Source organism: Cucurbita maxima, unplaced genomic scaffold (assembly GCF_002738345.1).
Source record: "Cucurbita maxima cultivar Rimu unplaced genomic scaffold, Cmax_1.0 Cma_Scf00033, whole genome shotgun sequence".
NCBI lineage: Eukaryota > Viridiplantae > Streptophyta > Magnoliopsida > Cucurbitales > Cucurbitaceae > Cucurbita > Cucurbita maxima.
Window position 1 is genome coordinate 650,353 of NW_019272049.1, and position 22,202 is coordinate 672,554.

General features: G+C 33.8%; 1 protein-coding gene across 1 annotated transcript; it reads left to right on the top strand.

Annotated features, from left to right (window-relative positions):
* Positions 1-723: 723 nt before the first annotated feature.
* Positions 724-8,512, top strand: LOC111467276 (vacuolar protein sorting-associated protein 20 homolog 2-like). Its single transcript, XM_023112132.1, has 6 exons — positions 724-1,025; positions 4,077-4,229; positions 4,476-4,628; positions 7,773-7,856; positions 8,050-8,194; positions 8,304-8,512. The coding sequence occupies exons 1-6, from the start codon at positions 924-926 to the stop codon at positions 8,327-8,329; spliced, it is 663 nt and encodes a 220-aa protein (XP_022967900.1). The 5' UTR covers positions 724-923; the 3' UTR covers positions 8,330-8,512.
* Positions 8,513-22,202: the final 13,690 nt, after the last annotated feature.

The window sequence follows — 22,202 nt, forward strand, 5'->3', positions numbered from 1 at the left end:
AAAGAAGAAGGGGTATCCCTCGATACATGAACATACAATGATGCATGAGGTCTCAACATTTTTTCATTTTGTTATAACGTACAACAACCCCTCTTTTGCTTTCCTTTAAATCATATCATTTTTCGTAACTTTTCATACATATATTGAGGTTGTGCATTATGTCAATACGTCATATTGTATGTCAAACATATCATATATCATATCATGTCAGGCATATGGGCTATCATAACATATCGTGTCTTCTAACATATCATATCATTCTATGCACATATCATCTCGTACACCATATCACATCATGCATCGTATCATCAATCAATTAGGTCATAACATTCATATTTCATGTCACGAGCATATCATCATCTCATAACATATCATATTATAAACATACCGTTTCATAACATATATCATCTAATCCACATATCATACTGTAAGCATATCATTTCGTAACCTTTTATATATAGTAAGCATATGACACATGCAAAGCCACGGGGTACGTGTCATCATACAACATTCAAGTTATAACCAACCTGATAGTAAGAGCATTTACTTGGTTAACCTTAGCGAGCGTTGAGCTTGTCATTGAATTTTTATTGATTTAATGATGGGTAAAATACAATAAAAATAATTTTAACTAAATAAATAGTCTGGTTGGACGAAATAATTTTTTTTTTTTTTTTCACAATTCATTAAGGGAAGAAAAAAAAAATTAAACAAAGGAAAAGGAAATGAAAACGAGAACCGACCCCTGCCTCCCTAACGCCGAGTCCGAAGCCAATCCGGTGGCTCTTCATTCTTCAAAGGAATCAAAGACGAGGAATGAGGGATTGACGGATCTGTTCTGTTCAATCCCTTTGCTAAGGCAATCACTTGTATTCCCCAAGTTGAGGAAACAAAGTGATCGGTATTCCAATTGGGAGAAGTAGATGGGGAATTTGTTCGTCAAGAAGCCCAAAGTCACCGATGTTGATAAAGCGATTCTTTCTCTCAAGACGCAGAGACGCAAACTAGGTCAATATCAACAGCAGGTTTTTAATTCATCCCCTATTCTTAATTTACTCCTGCAGTTGGATTCTTTCGATTGCGTATGAATGAAACTGGATTGGAAAGAACTGAATATGTTTCTGGAATTGCAAGCCGTGGTAAAATGTGTTTTTTTTGTGTGGCTGTTAGAGCATAACTTTAGCATTATTAGGTAGAATAAATTGGTTTATAGGACCCTTTTCGTGTTTACTCTCAGCCCCATAGTTTGTTCTCTCCACAATGGTATGACATTGTCCACTTTAAGCATAAGCTCTCATTGCTTTGCTTTGGACTACCCAAAAAGACTCATAACAATGGAGATGTATTCCTTACTTATAAACCCATGAAGGACTTCCCCGTTTGCTTGTATGTTCAAGTTCTGCAGTTTGAAAACGCCTCTGGGAAAATTATTGAGAATGTTCTAACCTTTATATGATGTAATTAGCTTATATTACAAATGTATTTTGCAGTTACTATCTAATTCTTGGAATTCCATGAAGCTCTAAGATTTATTACTGATGGTGTGTTTTCTAGTTCGAGAAGTTTTGAGCTAAAGGAACATGATAAATGTTATATTTTCTTTGATTGTGACAAAAAGTTAACCCATTCATTGTTGGTTAATGCATGTATGTGCTGGAGTAGTTCAGATGTCAGACCTACGCTTGGGTCTCTGTTACCAAAAATTCTTGGGATTGTCCTTTCTCCCTCCTTTTGAACTGGAACTTTCTTTCTTTTCTTCTTTTTTTTTTTTTTTTTTTCCTTGTATTGATCTTGTATATTCTCATTTTATCTCTGAAAGTTGGTTTCTTCATTAAGAAGAAAGAAAAGAAAAACAATGATCCATGAGTTTGGATAACCATGAGTTTGCCCTTGTGAGGCCTTTAACTTCGGCCCGTATATACATTATATGTATATATATATATATATTTATATATATATATCAACCCTGTATCTTACTTGGGGTAAATGCTATCCCCCTTTCATAATCTACAACCTTGATGATCTTGTTAATTGGAGAGCTTTTTATGCAACTCTATCTGATAGGATTTCTGGTATTGGTATTCCCTTTTGCAATATTCAATATCATCAATAACATATTTACTTTTCCTATCAAGTAATTTAATAAAATATTTGTTCCCTATATCAACAGATAAATAATAGAATTAGAAGATGAGAAGAAAGAACAAAGGAGATCAAACATGACTGAGAAGGCATATGAGGGACTCTTTGATAGTGACAAGATTGATGTTTCTTACTTGCAGTTTTGGATACACTGTGTTTTGTAAGGATAGATAATGCTATAAAGACTGTTGAATTTATCTCAGACCTGAAGAATAGTTAGGCAAAATCAGCAATAATAACATTAGTTTAGAAGATTTAAAATTGGAGGATTCGACTTTTTCAATCGAGTTGTACAGTTAAAAAACTACTTGTGCTTTTTCTGCAGTTGCCACTAGAAGGTAATTGAAATAGTACTATTCAACTTCTTTGTTATGTTGAGCTCAAAAGCAAAGCCAAGCTGATTTGGGTAGGTGTAGTTAAAGCAATTATCTCATAAATTTTGTTTGAAGTGTCATTTTCTGTTTCTCTTATCCTTCAATTCCTTAAAAATGTTTCCTTTCATTGAAGTTTGAAACTAAAGAACCAGCAAGTAGCAACTGAAGGTAGGGCAGTTTTTCAAAAGTTTGATTCATTTCATCAATTGTTTCCTCTGATAGCTTTTTACTTCTTTTCCTCTCTTTGAACGTTTCTCTTTTGCTCTCAGTTCAGCATCCTCATTACCTTATATCACAACAAAAAAACACCTTGTTTTCTTTTGTTTGTAGCTAATACTCCAATTTCTGAACTGTTTGAACTAATAAATGTTTTGATTGATCTGGCACTACTGACGGGCATGCAGCGAAATTGCTAATTGATTGTTAAATTTTGATAGAATGGAAAAATTATTGTGTATTTTTACTTTCTTTCATGTATATAATATTCATGTTCCATGTTTAGACATTATAGAACTAGTTTCCTTTACAACTTATTGATATATATATATATATATATATTTAGGTTATAATACAATTTTGGTCCATGTACTTTGTAACTTATTCTATTTTAGTCTTTACACTTTTAGTAAATCTTAACACACCTAATATTTGTCCATAATTTATAGAGGGAATGGTCATAGAGACTAAGTTTCTTTAGAAAAACCATAAATTAACGGTAACACTAATTTTAATATTTATTGAGAGTACAAAGATTAAATATGGATATTTCAAAGTATAGAGACTAAAATAGAACAAGTCTTTAAAGTATATGGATCAAAATGATATTTTAATGAGAATTTTATTTGTTTATTTATTTGTGTGCACCTCACTTCACTTTGATGATGCTGTTTTTCACCTCTTGATGTGAGAGAGGCTTGCCTCCATGGAATGTGTTTCGGTATGCATCTTGTGTTTTGAAAAAAGTATTAAACAAATGTAAGTCTCATTAGTATTAATGCATTTGTTATGAAATTCTTTCTAGAAAACCATGGAACTTTAATGATATCTCATAAAGTACTGCATTTTTTTTTTTTTTTTTTTAAAAAAAGCTTGAGACCTTGAAGATATCCCCTTTCATGATGTTCCACCGTCTTAGTCTATGTAAAGAATTCTCCTAAAAGTCCATCTCTCAAAATATTTATGATTTTCCATATTTCAGAATGGTGCCATAAACTCATCTTTAATGATCTAAATTTAATTTATTCAATATGACATATTGATGAATTATGAGTATTTTCTTCTTGAGTTCAACATGGGGGTGGGGGATTCAAATTGATGAAGTATGTGTATTAATTCACCAATATTTTAAATAACTTTTTAAGTGATCTATGAATCATGGAATTGAATTATGCCTGACCAAAATTATCCTAAACTCATAAAGTAAAGTTGCTTTTACCCTGGGCATAAAACCCAGAACCAATAAATAACTTCTGGTTGGGTTTCTTTCATAGGAATGCAAGTGTATTTTACTTCGAAAATTGAACAATTATTTTTTACTTTTCGTGACCTTTTCTTCCCTAGCTTGATGCTGTCATTGAAGCAGAAAAGAACGCTGCAAGAGAGTTAGTTCGACAAAAGAAAAAGGATAGGGCCTTGTTAGCTTTGAAGAAGAAAAAGGCACAAGAAGAATTGTTAAAGCAAGTTGATGCCTGGCTGATTAATGTTGAGCAACAAGTGAGTTCTGTTAATTTTTCCCTTATCTATTCAAATCTCATTGTCTTCTCCCTTTTAACTTGAAATTTATACTTTTTTGTTTCTCTTAAAAGTAATGGTTGCATTAGATCTTAAAATCAAGATTTTGGCGGTGCAATAGTAAGGTTTGGTTTTTTAGTTCCACGTTAAGAATTAAATCGTCTTCTTCACAAAAATTTTTGTACTCTAGAAATTTATGTACGTGCTTTAATATTGTTGTTGGCTCAGTTGTCAGATATTGAATTGGCCAGCAAACAGAAAGATGTTTTTGAAAGTTTGAAGGCTGGTAATAATGCTATCAAAGCTATACAAAGTGAAATTAATATAGATGATGTCCAAAAGCTGATGGATGATACCGCTGAAGCTAAGGCATATCAAGATGTAAGTTCGTAAGTTTTTTTAAATTGATTGTTTTATTAGGATCATATTTGAATTTTTTATTCTATTACCTGGTTTACAAGTTAGATTATGGTTACAAGTTATATCTTAATTTTGATGGAATTAAATATTCTTGTATTCCAATTATCTAATTATCAAATAGTAAGATTGATAACCCTCTTATATGGGAGAAGGAGCCCACACGAGAAAAAAAAGAAGAATAGATGTGAGATCCCACATCGATGGGAGAGAGGAACGAGTGCCAGCGAGGACACTGGGTCTCGAAGGGGAGTGGATTGCCACATCGGTTGGAGAGGGGAATAAAACATTATTTATAAGGACGTGGAAACCTCTCCCTAGCAAGTACATTTTAAAACTTTGAGGGGAAGCTCGGAAAGGAAAGCCTAAAGAGGACAATATCTGCTAGCAGTAGGCTTGGGCGATTAGAATAGAATAAAACCATTACTGGATACACCTAATTAAAATATTACAATTAGTATAACCAATGGTGCATTGGTAAGAAAGTAACTGAACACAATAATTGTTAATTGCTTGTGGAAGATAGACAAACAGATACAATCCCAACAAAATCTGTCTCCAAGTTGGAATGGCGCCACCACCCTCTTTTGGATGGAGACATGGGTCACTACTTTGATATTGGCCTCTCGTTATCCTCTATTATATAGTCTTTCTCGTTGAAGGACCGGAAATTCTTTTTGAGATTTAAAGCTTGGCCGAACTTAAAGGACTAGGAGACTATTGAATGGGGAGATCTTAGCCTTGACCTTGATTGATTTTACTCTCACAATAACCTTGATTTTAAGGCTATAGTATGTTATATTTGTAAAAGAAACTTAGAGAAGGTAGTAAAAAGAGCATTTGTGCTTTTCTTTAGCCAATGACTAAACTTCTTTGTAATTCTATATAGTTTAGGTTGCATGTTTAGAATCATTCAAGTTTAACATGATCGATCTTGCTTGTGGAGTGATTCAAATCTCAATCAAGTATTCTTGCCTTAAAATATTTGATCAACAAGGTAATCTGAATTTTACATTCCCTTGGAGTGATTCCTTATCATTAGGACTAAGTGTTCTTACCTTTCCTTTAGCTAAGGGCTAAGTTTCTTTGCAATTTTATGTAGTTTAGGTTGCATGTTTAGAATCATTCAAACTTGACATGATCGATCTTGCTTGTGAAACGATTCGAATCTCAAACTAGTGTTCTTGTCTTGAGATATTCGATCAATAAGGTAATCTGAATCTTACTTCTCTTGTAGTGATTCCTTCTCACTAACAATCTCTCATTTGACAATTTCAATGTTCTCATCACTTAACCTTCATCACAATATGGGGATCTTCTTCTTCCTTAGCTTTTGGTGACAAAATTGCATAATTTTGTGGATCTTTTCTATTTTATTATGCATATATTTTTTATTTTTAGATAAAAGTCTTGCACCCGCTTTGAGGCCTAGACTTTGGAGACATGAAGGAGTTTTCTTATTAAGTTCACTTGAAGATTCGAACTGCAATATCTAGGTAGGTGTTACTTAGAGACTGCCGGCCTTGGGTAATGGGTTGCCTTTATATTGAATCCTTAAGTCAGCATGCTCCTTGGTTTGACCAACTTCTTGATGCAAACTCCTTGATAAACTATCCAGCCTTGCCATTTCAGAAACCCAACACAGAATATGCCCTTATGGTACTCAAGTAATTTGTCAAACAGATACAATCCAAGCACTCTGAAAGCTTGATACTCTCTCCAAATCCAAGCACTTTACCTTATCACTATTCCTCAACTCAGAATCACATTTTCACCTACTAATTGTCTGTTCTTTTTCTAAATATTATGGTTCTGTAAGTAATTGGGTGGTCTTTGGTCATGCCAAGTGATATCCCTGATTTCCTTGCCTCAATCCTTGTGGGGCATCCTTTCAAATGAACTAAGAAACTTATTTGTTGTGCCATGAATAGAGCTTTTTTGTGGATCTTATGGCGAAAATGAATACTTGGGTTTTCATTGGGTTACATCCAACTATTCTTTTTAGTGCTTTTGATTGGTGTAAATGTTCACTACAACGTAATCATTATACTCTTACTACTCTCGTCTGTACTTGGAAATCATTTTTTAACCACTTAAGGTAATTTTTTCTTGATCCTTGGTAATTTGATTCATTAATAAAATAAAATTCTGTTTCTCCTAAAAGAAGAAGAAAAAGAAGAAGAAAAAAAAAAGAAAAAAAAGAACTCTTTCCAAACTATTCTCCAAAATATTTCTTATTCTCAATGCTCCTTCTCAACTCACCTTACTTATAATCGATTAACATGTCCTTGAAACCTATCCAACTTGCTATCATCAATCGTCATTTGGAGTGTACATTAAACTCTAGAACCCAAGAACTCGAACTGACCCAACCCGAATTATAAGAGTTGAGTTGGGTTAGATAGTATTTTCGGGTTGGATTGGGTTGGGTTGTGTTACTAGGACTTGATTCGGTTCGGGTTGAGTGGACCAACAACTGGATCAACCCAACCTCCCCCTCTCTCTGCATACCCCTTTTCTTGTTGCAGAAATAACAAATTAATTTTTTTCTTTTTTTAAAAAAATACTGAACAACTCGACAATCCAACCCAACCCCAAAATTGAGGTTTGGGTAGGGTTGGGTTGGGTTGTGAAACAATTCCCAATCCAACCAACCTAAACTTTTGGGTTGGTCCAAAAAAATTTCTCAAACCGAACGGAATCAACCCAACCCATATACAACCCTAATTGTCCTCACTGACCAAGAGAACACATGGGTTTGGAACATTGATAAAGAGGGTGTTTTCACCTTTGCTACAGCTTTTTGGAATTTGATCATTGCTGCTTTTGGTTGTTAGAACAAGGCTCCAACTCTTTTATTGATTCTACTATTTATTTAGCTCTTTATTGGTGTGAATTGTCTCTATTAGAGTCCCGTACTTTCACATGTCCAAATTTAGTTTCATACTTTCAGTAAATCTTAAAAGTTAGGACGTCATCGTCGTGCACGGTAACTGAATTAGATTTTTGGGATCATTCTATTCATCTACTTCTTTTATTTAATATCTGTGCTCCAATATCATTATGTTTCCTTTTTCTTGTGCCTAAATTTTATTTATATTTTTGAAGGAAATTAATGCCATCTTAGGAGAGAAATTATCAGAAGAAGATGAGGAGCAAATCTTAGCAGAATTTGGAGGCTTGGAAGCTCAGGTACCATATGTTTTTTTGTTGTCTTATTCATTATTATTTTTCATCCTGCATCATAGGGTTGGTCCATTCGGTCATTTAATTGAACAGAGAAACCAGAATAAGTTATAAACGCATAAGATTAATAGCTACGGCTGCTGCCATTCATCTTTTACTATACTATCTCAAGGCAATCCCCCATCAACGTTTTTCTCAGCTCACTATTGAAGATCTGCCTGAGGTCCCAACATCCGATGAAAACGCTGAAAAGTTGGATCTTCCCAACGTACCGACCAAAAAACCTGTTGTCGTTGAAGAAGATGCTGAAATTGTCTCATCTGATGCCCCTACAAAGAGAAGAGGTCTCTTTCTATCTCCTTCTCTACTCTCAAACAAAAAGAACAGAGAGAGAAAAAGAGTTACCCTTTTAAATCCACTGGTTTCATAACACATTAAATTTGTTGAATGCAGTTATGGAAGAACCATTGCCAGCATAAGTGTTTGGTATACTTGATCGAGGTTGGTGAAGTGGTTTGAGCTGAGACTCTGTTATTTGCTTTTGTTATTTATTATGTCTCATTCACCAATATGATGTTGTACAGACACTTCCTTGTGCACATATATAAATTTATTTTCTCTGTTTAGGGGTGTGTTTTATATATGAAGTGTTTCATTTTGTATGAAAGAAAATTAAATAATAGTTTTTTTTATAGTGATTTTTTACTATTTGGTAGGTAAATTTTCAAAATGTATGATATGAAGGTGTTTAAACTAATTCAAGTAGAAAATAATCATACCTCAAAGTCTTCTAATGAACTGTTCAAAACAAAATATTGGAATTATTGAAATTTAACTGAAATGTGAAAAATAATAGTTGAAAATTCATCGACCGAAGCTGAGTTCAAACTATGTCTAAACACGAACACCATGTATAGATAAACTTGATATACTCACTTAGATAGACATGTTTTGAACTATTCTTTTTAAAAGATTTTGAGGTATGATTATTGTTTGCTGTTTAAAAATTTTAATGACATGCATGTAGTAACGATCTAGTCTTGTATTAAAAGTTGGATCATTATAATTTTATTAATGTCCCTTCATTATTGAAAAGGGACCGCGAGTGTCGCCGTCCCCCTGTCATCAGGTCACCAACTTCCTTGACCTTTCGGCACTGAGAAAGCGTCAACCCCCATACATGGTCTTACGACTTTGTGGAGACCTGTGTGTTTGGTAAATAATTTCCCAGGCTTGGTCACTACGACACCCTTTGTGAGGAAGCATTTTTTCTACCGAAGTTACGGGACTATTTTGCTGAGTTTCTTAGAGAGAGTTGTCTCGTGCCCCTAGGTATGTGTCTCCATAATCGATGCACAATAGACACCTAATGGGTAGATCTAAATACTCTTCTCTAACATAATGGAAAATATTTACAACAACATTCACATCAAAATCTTGTCCTAAGGGTATTTTGGTATTTTTCTACATCATGCATAACTTTACTCGTCTAAATTCACAATAGTCTGATCCCGCACTAGGGCTTCATGCGTTCCCTGATACTATCTGAAAACCTATGCCAAAGACTTCATATATTCCAAGCGGCATAGTTTAAATACTTATGCTCAAGGCTTCATACATTCCAAGTAGCGTAATCTGTAAACCTATATCCAAGACTTTTTACGTTCCAAGGGATGTATTCTGAATCATGAACATGCTATATCATGGGAGGTTTAAGATTTTCTTGAGTTTCTGAGTCTGAGGACTTTGGTCCATTATACTTAAATCAAATCTAGAATTCTTCTTATCTTGGTAGTTGTAGAGTTTTCGTGACATTTTCCTTAGTTCACAATCATTCTTTACTTTTCTAAGGTTCTTAATTTATCGAGGCGTAAATCATAACATGCATTCATAACTTATGAACATTAACAAGCATGAGTCATTCAAGATGTCATGAAGTTATGATATGTTCTTAAAGCGTTTCTTAGGCCCTAACTTGGTTTAGGTTCTAAACTTGCTCCGGTCGACTTGAAATTCTTAACATACTTTTATATTCTTAGGAATAAGCATTACAAAAAGTAAGTAATTTGGAGGGTGTTTAGACCTTGAATTATCTTTAAAAAGTCCTAGGAGTATTTTGATCATTTTATCCTTAATTCTTGATTTAGATACTTCATGTGTTCCAATAACTTTCAAACTTTACAAAACAATTAATAATCCTAAAAGAAGATCTATTATAAAGTTTTGTAGTATTTGGAGGTCCATTTAGACCATGAACCGAAGATAAGTTACTTTAGAGGCATTATGGTCATTTTTCACTGTTACTTGGTTCTACTTAACTTTAACTAATGACCACAAAATTTCATATTAATCTTTAACATGCCATAATATTCTATTAAAAATTTATAAGCAGTTTAATGGGTTATTTTAACATTACTTCAATCACGAGCAAATTGGGAAGTTCAAGGCTTTAACTCACGGTTCTTGATGTTTTTCTTTCATATTTTATTAGTTCATACTTGGGCTAAGGTTTATAAAGAAATCCAAGCAACTCTTACAATTATTTCTTAAGAAAAATCTAAGATGCCTACTTACGTCATTGACGTTCGGGACCTCTGTTCTCGAGCTTTTGGTATCCAAATTACTTCAAAAAAAAAAAAAAAAATGACAAAATCCTTTGAGTGTCTAGTTTCTAAAACTATAAAGTTTTTCATAACGATTGGTATAGAAGAGATTTAAAATTGAGAAAAATCGAGGAAGGGTCGAGTTGTGGGTGACATGGCCGGTTCAACTAAGGAAGAAGACCCGCGCAGGTAGTGTCTCTGCTGCCTGAAAACTTGACTCTCCAGCTCAGTTTAATGCATTTTTTCTCTTGATTTCTTCATGAAACTTAAAGATAATGTTACAAGGAAGAACTAGGGATTGATTTCATACATTTTTATGGATCGTAACCCAAGTTATTCACCTCCAAGGGATTGATTTCATACCTTTTTATGGATCGTAACCCAAGTTATTTACCTCCAAAGTTCGTCGGAAAACTATTTCCTCACCGGAGTTCAAACCAAAGAACTTATTGGGCAGCCGATTCTTGAGGTTTTCAGAGCCCGATTTCTTCATAAAATTTCTTCCTTATACTCATCTCTAGCTAAAGGAAATGTTTTGAAAGAACGTCTTTAAGTGTGTAGCCTTAATTTTGGAAATTCTTCGGTTTGCAACTCACTAAAATGCGAATTTTCATTTTCTTGGATAGCTTGTCCTAGGACATTTTAGCACTCGAGTTTTTCATCAAAATTACTCATATTAATCATCTTTAGGCTAAAGGAATGCTCAATTTTAAGAAAATTGTGCGGTAGATGGGAATTCAATCCTTAACCCCAATTTGTACTAAAAAATGACTTTATTCAATTGGGCATGCTCCGGGACTTGTTAGCCTTCGTGGTCACCTATGGAAATTCTTCTTGAAAGTGTAGAAATCAAATGGGATGAGTATCACTCGACGAACTTGCTTGTAGGCTAGGGATGATTTTCTCAAGTTATAAGTTTCTTCTTCAATGGTGGCCATAATTGGGAATTGGTATTTGAGGCTCTTTCAACACTCGATTCCTTCGTAAAACTTATGGGTAATATTGTTTAGAAGGTGTAAGAACAAGTTTGAAGAAAAATGGTAGACAATTCTCTTGAATTTTGATTAAACGAGAGAGTAGAAAACTCAAAATATAAAAGGCTATAACTTACTATTGAAGGCACGACTTAACTTGATTATTGTTCCAAATGGTTGCCAATACTTCCGGGTTTGATAGAGGGAACTTAAACTAACATTGAAACCTCCAGAATCATCATAACTTTTTTATATTTATGTTGGAAATATCTTCTCTGGTCAACGAGCAATTGATCACCCATTTGAATTCTAGGCATTGGATGTGGTGAGCTGTGTCTCCTCCAAAACATACTCAAATTTGGTAAGGATCTAACCATTGATAATAAAGATATGGAGGATTTTCTAATAGTTGCTCATTGTCCTAGAACTTATTTTCTAATCCGTAGCATTTTCGTAATTATCTCGAAGTTCAAGAGTTTTTTCCGGTAATTTTCAATTTTCTAAATATTTTATTATTATTTTTTCTGAAAAATCTAAATTTATCTGACGCTCTCCCAATAGAGCTATCCTCGCTAATATAAAAAATGAAAATTCATAAGTAAAGGTATTTCCGCTAATTCATTATATTTAAAAAAGAAATAATCCCTAATTTTAGATTGAATAAGCAAGTTATGTTTTTAGATTGTATAGTCCGGTAATAAACTTGTATTAGGTGCATTGAATGTGGATAAAACACGTGTGATCTTCAAATCTTCAGTCTAACAATCTCCCAACTGAGCTACTCTTGCTAACATTAAAAATGAATATTCATCAATAAAGGAATTGGGTACGCTTCTGGAAATTAAACAAAAGGCAATAGTATTAGACCAAGATGCCAGATTTAAATCTCAGCTTCTAAAAAATTCAACAAAAGAATTGGGTACGCAGTTATAGTACGACATTCCACCCATAAAGTTGGGATAATTACTCGAAGCTGGGATAATCACATGTTGAGGGTATATGTGATGGATTTTGCTGGAAGCTGGGATAATTACCTACCCCTTATGAAATTAGCTTATAATAATAGTTGCCAAGCCACCATACAAATAGCCACATACGAGGTTCTTTATGGACAAAGATTTTGATCCCCTATCTTTTGGAAAGAAGGGGGGCAAATGACAACTATTAGGCCAGAGCTGGTGCAAATTACCAACGCCGCAGTCCAGAAGATTAAAGCTAGGATACAAAGCGCACAAAGTCGAGAGAAAAGTTATGCAGACCTAAGGTGCAAGGACATGGAATTGTAGGTAGGGTATCATATATTCCTAAAGGTACCACCCCATGAAAGGGGTGCTCAGGTATGGTAAAAAGGGGAAGCTAAGCCCTAGGTTTATCCGTCCCTTTGAGATATTAGAAAGGATTGGATTTGTGGCCTATAGAATCGGGCAATTCCCAAACTTGTCTATAGTACAAAATATCTTTCATGTATCCATACTACGGAAGTATACCCTAGATCCTTCGTACGTACTTGCTCATGAAACTCTCTTCTTGAGAGATGACCTAACGTATAAAGAAGACCTGATTCAAATAATAGACAAGAAAGTCAAAAGATTGAGAAACAAGAAAATCGCTCTTGTTAAGGTCCTATGGAAGAATCATAGAGTAGAAGTCACTTGGGAAACAGAAGGCAAATAAGAACCTTGTACCGTAACCTATTTTAGAATAAGCATTTTCGATGACCGAAAGTTTTCAATGGAGAGGAGAATTTGCAATACTCAAGGTCTCCAATAAGAGAATGTATAATCCCTACTAGGTTGTATCTAGAAGCAAAGAACAAGTAAAATTGAAAAAACATTGAGAAAATGGTAATTTTTCTAATTTTTATAAACTTCCCAAATCATTAAATTTTTTATAGAATAAGAATTACAAGGTGCTTAAAAAAGGAAGGCTCCGATCGGAGAAGACTTTTATAGCAGAAGATTCAGAAAAATCAAGAATGAAATTATAGAAATTCTAGACGTTTCAATAGTAGTAGAAAATTCGTCTATAAATTATGAATTAGGGTAGACTATGAGGGGAAAGAAGCAAGCTTAATCGAGTACCCAATCGAGAGATACAAGTTTTTTGTTTTGGGGTATCGTGTTCATGGGTTTACCTCGAATTCGAGAACTATAGTCCACTATTCATTTTCAAACTTGTTCCTGCACCTTCTAAATAAGTTTACCCATAAGTTTGGTGAAGGAAAGAGGTCCTCAAAGTGCTATTAGGTTTTCACACGAATTAGTCCACGTTAGGTTACCCTCTAATGTTTTCCTAAGCTAAAACCTCAACTCCTAAAGCCTAACCCATGACATTATGTATAAACCTAGGTTCATCAATAATCCATGTACCAAGTACCTAGAACTATGTGAATAACATGCTAAATAAGTTGCTAGGATCCATACCCATAAGTAACGATTAACTGCCATTACGATGTGTACTAAAAGGCCCATATTCCTCTTTAGGTAGGATGTCCTACAATATGTATCATGAGTGGGATGTTATGATAGGTCTACCTTTCCTATCAACTAAATGAGATGTCCTGCACCACGATTTACTAGTAGGATTACATGATTTTGACGACACCACTCATGTGTTCATGGGGAGAAAATTGAAGGTTATTTTAGGGGAAGGTTTTCTGGATCGGTATATGATACATGACACGATGACCTCTAAGTTCTAAGATCCTGAAAACATAACAAGAAGTAATATCCTAGCTTAAGGTCGCGATTAAGAACCTACTAATAGGCTACTTACTAAGTTTTACTCACTCCATGTTTATCATTTTTTTTCAAGTAACTAAGAGTTGGTCGTAGATGAGAGCGGACTTTGGAGTGTGGGCCATGGACTAACCTCTGTTTTTAATCTAGTATTTTTGTTCTTCTTTTGAGTCTGCTTCTTATTTTGTATTTGTAATGGGTATGTATATGTAACACCGTGAAAATGAAGGAAATTAGCTCCCATAAGAATAAGCCACTCATGAAAGACCCAAAGGATAGAAAGGAAAAAAATTAAAGGATTAAGCAAGAACAAGGGACTTAGTCAAGTGAGTACCCTACCCCATTTCAAGGTGTTAAAATGCCTTTTGAAAAGGATTGGAAAGGAAAAAGTAAATGAAAAGGGCAAAAAAGTCATTTTATCAATTATCAAAAATCTTTCCGGATTTGTAATTTCTTATCTAGAAGGAATCTCAAGATTCAAAATAAGGGGGAAATGATCAAAAAGGGATGAGGAATTTGTAGAAAAATTATGGATTTTTCGAGAAAAATAATAATAAAATATTCGAAAAGTGGCAAATTACCAAAATACCCCTGAAAGAATGGATAATTACAGAAATGCCACTCTAATTCAGAGCATCTACCGTGACCATCAGAGCAAAATCCTTCAAACTGAAATCTCAACCGTTGGATCTCCTCCAAAAATTGATATGATCTAGAACGAACACGCACGGATCATCACATCCAATGACTAGTATTCAAAGCCAAGGTCGGTAAGGCTATGATCGGAGTTGATATCTCCGAAAAATTATCCAGAAAGTTTGATAACGAAGATTCTGGAGCTCTCAATGTCAGTTTAAGCTCCTCCTATAAAGTCTGAAGTAGGAGCAACAATACGAAATAAGAATCAAGAAAGGTCGATCCCCCAATCGATCCCCCATTCGTCGAGCAAGAATGATTCCAATCAGTTTCTGCACCTCCAAGGAATGCTTCCATAGAAGACGACGAAGAAAAATAACCTCGAGAGTGTGCCGAATTGAACGAAATAGGTTTCAGAATTAAATTGGGGATAAAAGTCGAATTCCTATCTACGATCTCTTTTCCTTCAAATTAAGAATTTCTCTAGCTTCAGAGGAAGAAGTTGAGTAAACTTGATGAAGGAATCGAGAGTTGAAACATCGTAGAACAAGCTACCCAAGAGATTGAAAATCTGGCGTTTCAAGTGAGTTGCATACCGAGAATGATTTCTGGAAATTAAGGTCCTACACTCAAAGAGGTTCCTCCAAACCAATTCCTTTAGCCTGAAGAAAGAAATGGAAGAGGTTCAATGAAGAAATAGGGCCTTGAAACCCCTAGAATCGGCTACTCAATAAGAAATCTTTTGTTATAATCCAGCCATAAATCATATTTTGAATGAACTTTAGAAGCGAATATCTTAGGCTACGATTCACGAGAAGGTATCAAATCAATCCCTAGCCCTTCCTTTTAACACCCATTTTTAAGTTTCACAAAGAAATCGAGGAGAGAAATGCTGTAAATGTGGCTGTACGAGCCGAGTTTCAAATGGCGGCGACGCGAAAAATGCGCATATTCTTCTTGTTCAGAGGAAGAAAACAATGATATGGCCAATTAACTGAACTGTCCAAGTCAACTCAAAATTTGACATTTTCTCCGAGTTTTCTCAATTTTAACCCCATTCCAGATCGATTCTCATAAAAACATTATGGTTTCATAAGCTAGACACAATAAGGAATACGTGGAAGGAAATTTGAAGTAATTCAGATACTGGAAGCTCAAGAATAAAGGTCCCAAACGTCGGCAACGAGGCAAGTAGCCACCTTGGACTCTTTGTTAAGAAATACTTGTAGAAATCACTTAGATTTTCATATGAACCCTAAACCAAGTATGAATTAAGGATATATGAAAGAAAAACCCAAAGAACCGTGAGTTAAGACCCTGAACCGATCAAATAGCTCGAGATTTAAGTAACGTTAAAATAACTCACTATATGAGCTCCACTGCCTATCAAATTTTAATACTGAGCATATTATAGTATGTTGAGGTTAGATATGAAATTTGGTGATTATTGGATAAGGATAAGTTGGTAAACCAAGAAACGATGTAAAATGACCATAATGCCCCTAAGGTAATTTATCTTCGGTTCATGACCTAGATGACCTTAAAATGCTATGAAATTCATCATTGTATCTTATTTTATGAAATGTTATATGAATTCTTATCCCAATAGGTTATATAAGGTAATGAATTTTAGGAGTTATTGGAAAACGTTAGTTAGCGAAACCAAGATATGGGAGAAAATGCTCATCACGATCCATATGACTTTTGACATGAAGCACGATGTTTATAAGTTTTGTAGTCAATGTTGCCAATGTTTGCTGCATAAAAAAAAAAAAAAAAAAATAGGGATGTTAAATTTTTAAGTCACTTTTGGAAAGTATGGTGGATAAATTGGGTACAAAATTATTATTTTCAACTCCATGTCATCCATACTCATGAGCAAACTGAGGTGGTTAATAAAATATTAGGAGCATTGATCAAGGCTATTATTTATAAAAATATTAAATCATAAATTGGATAACAAATTATTGTAATAAAATATTAGGAGCATTTAGGGCTATTATTTATAAGAATATTAAGTCATAAATTGGGCAATAAATTAATGTTTTCAACTGCAAGTCATCTTTAGATTAATGAGCAAACTGAGATGGTTAATAGAATATTAGGCGTATTGATTAGGGCTATTATTTGTAAGAATATTAAGTCTTGGGATGGATGTTTGCCACTCATTATTCTCTTTTTGAAGTTGTTTATGGATTTAATCCACTTACGCGTCTTGATTTGCTTTCTATTCATTCTAATAATTTTGTGAGTAAAGCAACCACAAGTAAGGCAAATGGGATCAAAACATTGCATAAAGAGGGGAAGGAGACAATTGAGAAACAAAATTTCAATGTTGCTTCAAGAATTAACAAAGGACGGAATGAAATCATTTTTCAACCTGGTAACTGGATTTGTATACATTTTCGTAAGGAGTGATTCCCATCTCAAAGGAAGACAAAGTTACATCGGAGAGAGGATGACCCTTGTCAAGTCCTTGAAAGAATTAATAACAATGCATATAAAATGATCTTCCATGAGAATTTTCAGCACATTCTACTTTCAATGTTGCTGACTTGAGTTCTTTTGATGTTGGTGATGATTTTCTAATTCGAGGACGAATCCTTTTGAAGAGGGGAAAATGATAAGGATCACGGTGTTTTAAATGTTCCAACTAGACCTATTACACGATCCAAGGTCAAGAAGATTCAACAAACATTCATTCTTCATCTACAAAATTGGATAGGCTCGGTTCAACTATTATTTCATGTGTTACAAGCTTATTAGATTGATGAAGGACCATTTTGAGCTTCAGAAGTAAATATTTGCACGGTTGAAGGAGCAGATGAAGTTGCAAGCATCATTACATGAGTGGTTAGAAAACTTTATTTATTTTTAATTTCATAAAGTTTGTAATGACTTCGTCTTTTGTGGAGATTCAAGGGGATCGAGATTAAATCCCGGCCACTAACTTCTTTTGTGGGGAGACTATAAATACTCACAAATTATTATGTAAAAATCAGATTTGTGATGAATGAAATTGATCTCTCAAGTTGAGAAGTTCCTCTTCAAAATCCGAACATCATCTATGCCATTTATAAGTTTTATGTCATTCTTGTGGTAGAATTGCATGTGTGCCATTGAGTAGGCTTTGATATTGCGTGGTTGAGTGAAATTCTCAACTTCTACTTATTTTTGGGATTTCTTTTGTCAGTATTCATTATAATTTATCCTGATACAAACAAGTTTATTTTTCTAGGGAATGTATTAAGCACATGGATCTATTAATTATGGTGAACTATTGTATAAAACGAAGTAAATACAAATGGAGTAACATGAGATAGAAATAAACATAGTAATAAAAAGAAACTACATCAACTTAAAGGAAGTTAATCCCATTTTACCATATAAATATTGTTCAAGGGTAGCTAAGAAGTAGTTTTGAAACTAGCCACTCCATGTTTGGAAAACTAAAATAAAGAAAAAATAAATAAATAAAAATATTTTTCAAAAACTTTGTTTGGAGTGAAATTTTGCTTAAAATTCATTTTTTTTTTTTTTTTTTTTTTATAAAAGGATAAAACACATAATTAAAAAAAAAAACAAAATAGTTATCAAAATGACCTAATTTTTTAACATATCTATTCGAAAGGAATGCATGGACTCTAGTGGCAATGCTGCTTCAACTGTGTGATAGACCATGTGAAGTTAACATGACAATAATAGTAGGTTCTAAAGCACAAAAATATGTGGATAAATTTCATATATTGAGGTTGGATAAATTTCATATATTAAGGTGCGGAAAACATATACACACGGGCAACTAAATATGATAGATCCACTGTAAGGGTATTTGGTCTAGTGTTATTTATTTTTTTTTTTTTTTAAGGTGGAATGAACAAACAAAAATAATGAGTTTAAAATTACCAAACAAAATATCAATTTTCAAATGGAATGGATACAAAAGACCATTCGAAAAAAGAAAAGGACAAAAGAAGAATATTAAATACATTTTTAACTAATGCATTTGGTTGAGAAATATTATGGTTAATATAAGAAAAATATAGCATTAACTAATTTTCATAGACACATATAGATCCTTACCATACTAAAACGACCGTTCTTATTGGTATCAAACCAATAACAATTCATACCAGCTAAATTATCCAATTGATAAATAGGCTAGAGAAAGAACTTGAATTTAGTTTTATATCTATGAACATGTTTGCTATTTTTATCTAAAACTTGATCACTAATTTTTCTTATTTGCATGGTAAAATTATGTATTTCTATAGATATCCATTCTATTTTTAGAATTGATATCTATTTAGAAAGAAATAAAGTTTGGCTTATGTATTGTCTTTTCTTTTTACTATATTTAAAAGTTTTTTTTTCAAATAAAGTTTTCTTTTTTTTCTTTTCAATTACTTTATTTTTATTTTTATTGATAATTGTATTTTCATTTTTATTCAAATGGGAAAGGATTTGATTGATATGAACCATGGATTACTCAAAACTAAAGTTCTAGATTAATATAGAACAACTTAGTATTTCTTCCTCATCCAATAAAAAAAAAATTATTTTTTTATTGTTCAATAGGTTGAGTTCTTAATTTATTGTGAGATAATTAAAATCTTCCTTATAATTTTTTTGATTAGAGATTCCTCTTTCTTGTTCTTAATCAAATTTTTGAGTGGGCTAGACTTAGTTGATACATGATTTATGTTGTCGTTCATTTTCTTTTCGTCTGTTTCAAGAAATATATCGATCAATTCCGATTCTTTCTTTTTCTATTTATTGTTTTCTGATTGAGATGTATGGATCCATGTGCCTATGTGTCTACATAGAACTTGAACCTGGATTAATGAAAATGTGCAAAAGCTAATTCAGTTGTTGACTCAGTTCAGTTTCATGACATATATCAAGCAAGAACCAATAATTTTATCTCTATTAAAGGACATTTCAAGACAATTTAACCTGATTATATATTACAACTTAAATACAATATGATATGGACTTTATTTATGTCAATATTTCTTAACAATATTAATTGAAATACATCCAAATGGTTTGAGAACAAATTCTAAAAACACATTGATAAATTTTAAACCTTGAGGTGCATAAAGCACATGGACTAGCAACGAAAAACGATAGACCAGCAAGAAAGACATTTGGTCAATTAGTATGATTCTCACTTCCGGTGTAAGAGGTCCCGAATTCCATAATCAAAATGCCCCACAAACTCTATCAAATGGTTTTGTGTGTTGTAAAAACAATAGTAAAAAAACTTAACATGATAACTGCAAATAAATGAACTCTAAAGAAAACAAAAGTATTTTTAGTGTTAGAATTATGTTCCTTAGACTATATTGCCCTAGTATACCAAGTAATAGGAAAGTATATATGGGATGCCTTAAAGAAAGTAAAGTATCTTTCAAATCGAGTATGTTTTTATATCTAGAATTTTCATGATTGTCATTTGTATGAAGTGACAGGTCTGCTACTTGAGACACGTTACTATTATTCCATGAATAGTCATCTACTCTTACTCCTACTCCCTTCTCTAAAAATCAATATAGCATAATTATTCCATGAAGGCCGAGGTAGTCTTATAAAAGAAGATGAGGATACCACTTTCAAATCATTCCATGAGAACTTGAGAAAGTTCTGTAAAAGAAGATGAGGGTACCACTTTCTATTCTAGAATTTCTATGTGAATAGAGAATGAACCATATTCTTGGGAGATAAGATAGAGCCTCGAGCCTAACTTCAAAGGCATTACACAAATTGTTCTATGATATTTTTTCTAGGAACTTTTTGTTACGTTGTCCGCTGAAGGTTTCAAGAAAGGGACACAGATTCTCTATTGCACTGATCTCCCAATAGAAGTTTTACCTAGATCATATGTCGTCACAATCCTTTTAAGGAAGATGCGCCCAAATAACCGGTGCACAATAACATTTAAAGAAGTTTCAGAGAACGAGAAGGGGATTGTGATAGAAGTTGCCCTAGGTAAAACTTCTTTAAATGTCTTAACCAATCATGATCTCATAATGAGGAGTTTCTTGGACAACAATAACATATGGACAACAAATATCTTAGCCAATTGTGACGGTCATGATTGCTCAAGGCGTGTCGCCCAAATAACCGGTAAACAATAACATTGCCCAAATAACCGCCTTGGACAACAAATCGTTTACAAGAATGGCTGAGACATGCAACATGCAACCACAAGCAACACGCCTTAAGCAATCATGACTGTGACATCTGCCCCCACACAATTTATTGGATGAGGCTGACTTTAGGTCTCTCGATGCGCTTCAAGGTGATCTCATAATGAGGAGTCTCTTCCAACCTACTAGGTGTTGTTGAAAATCACTTCTCGGTTTGTTGAGTCTTCATGTCTTCTCTGTTCGTGTCTTTCCTACTTTCTTTGCTTGAAACTTTTTCTTATTTGTACGACGTCATACCACCTGCTTCTGCTTGATGTCTTCTTGGTCGAAATAGTTTCAAGTTACTAACGTGGACAATAAGGTTAGTCCGCATCCATAAGAGCAATTGGATTTTATATGATGTCTTCATAATCTTATGGATAACTTTTACTAGTCCATAGTATTTTAACACTAGTCTTTGGTTCTTGTTGTTTTGAACTCGAAGTTGATCTGACCTTAACTTATATGAACTTTTCTTGAAATTATTGTGGTTGACGCTTCCGACTTACCCTTCTCTTCATCCGTCTAGATGATATTTCTGTGTGAACATGTGTTGCTTCAGTGGTTTGTTTTTGTCTCCTTTCTCTAGTATCTGACCTTGTTTTTGTCTCTCCTGGTGGGGATAAATTCATTATCTGACCTTGTTTTGCGTCGTGGTGTTCATGTAGTGGCAACAAGGTTTCTAATGAGGTTGGCTCACTTGAGCTTCCCTTTTCAATTACAACAATAGCAGCAAGTGTAGATTCATCATGGCTATTATTCTTTCTCAGCTGTAGTATCGACATCATTTTCAACCCTCTTGGTTGATGGATGTTTTTCTGAATGATCATTGGGTTAGACTCCGTTACTACTAGACATTTTGCTAGGAGCATGTAAATGACTTTGTGTTTCAGCAGGACGTTCATTCCTGACACGATGTCGAAGTCATCCATTTCAACTATCACTAAACAATTTGCCTAGTCCAAGGCTCCAGCTTGATTAAAGTTCTCATTGTGACTCTTAAGACAGGTAAAGCTTCCAATTTGACGGCGTTCATCTTTCCTGTATCTTGATGCCAAGGGATGTTAAAATATTTTGCATCGGTCTCTATCATGAGTTGTGGGTGGCTCTAAAGTTGACAATGGTGTTCCTTACTACTTTGTGCTTTATCCAGACCTCGACAGACATAAAATATATATATTCATTTAACTATAACACATATGATCCATGG

Bases quoted from the DNA above. Each gene is read 5' to 3' on its own strand.
- LOC111467276 (XM_023112132.1), top strand. From the start codon at position 924: ATGGGGAATTTGTTCGTCAAGAAGCCCAAAGTCACCGATGTTGATAAA. The intron at 1,026-4,076 runs GTTTTTAATTCA...TTTCTTCCCTAG, and splicing joins TAGGTCAATATCAACAGCAG to CTTGATGCTGTCATTGAAGC. The intron at 4,629-7,772 runs GTAAGTTCGTAA...ATATTTTTGAAG, and splicing joins AAGCTAAGGCATATCAAGAT to GAAATTAATGCCATCTTAGG.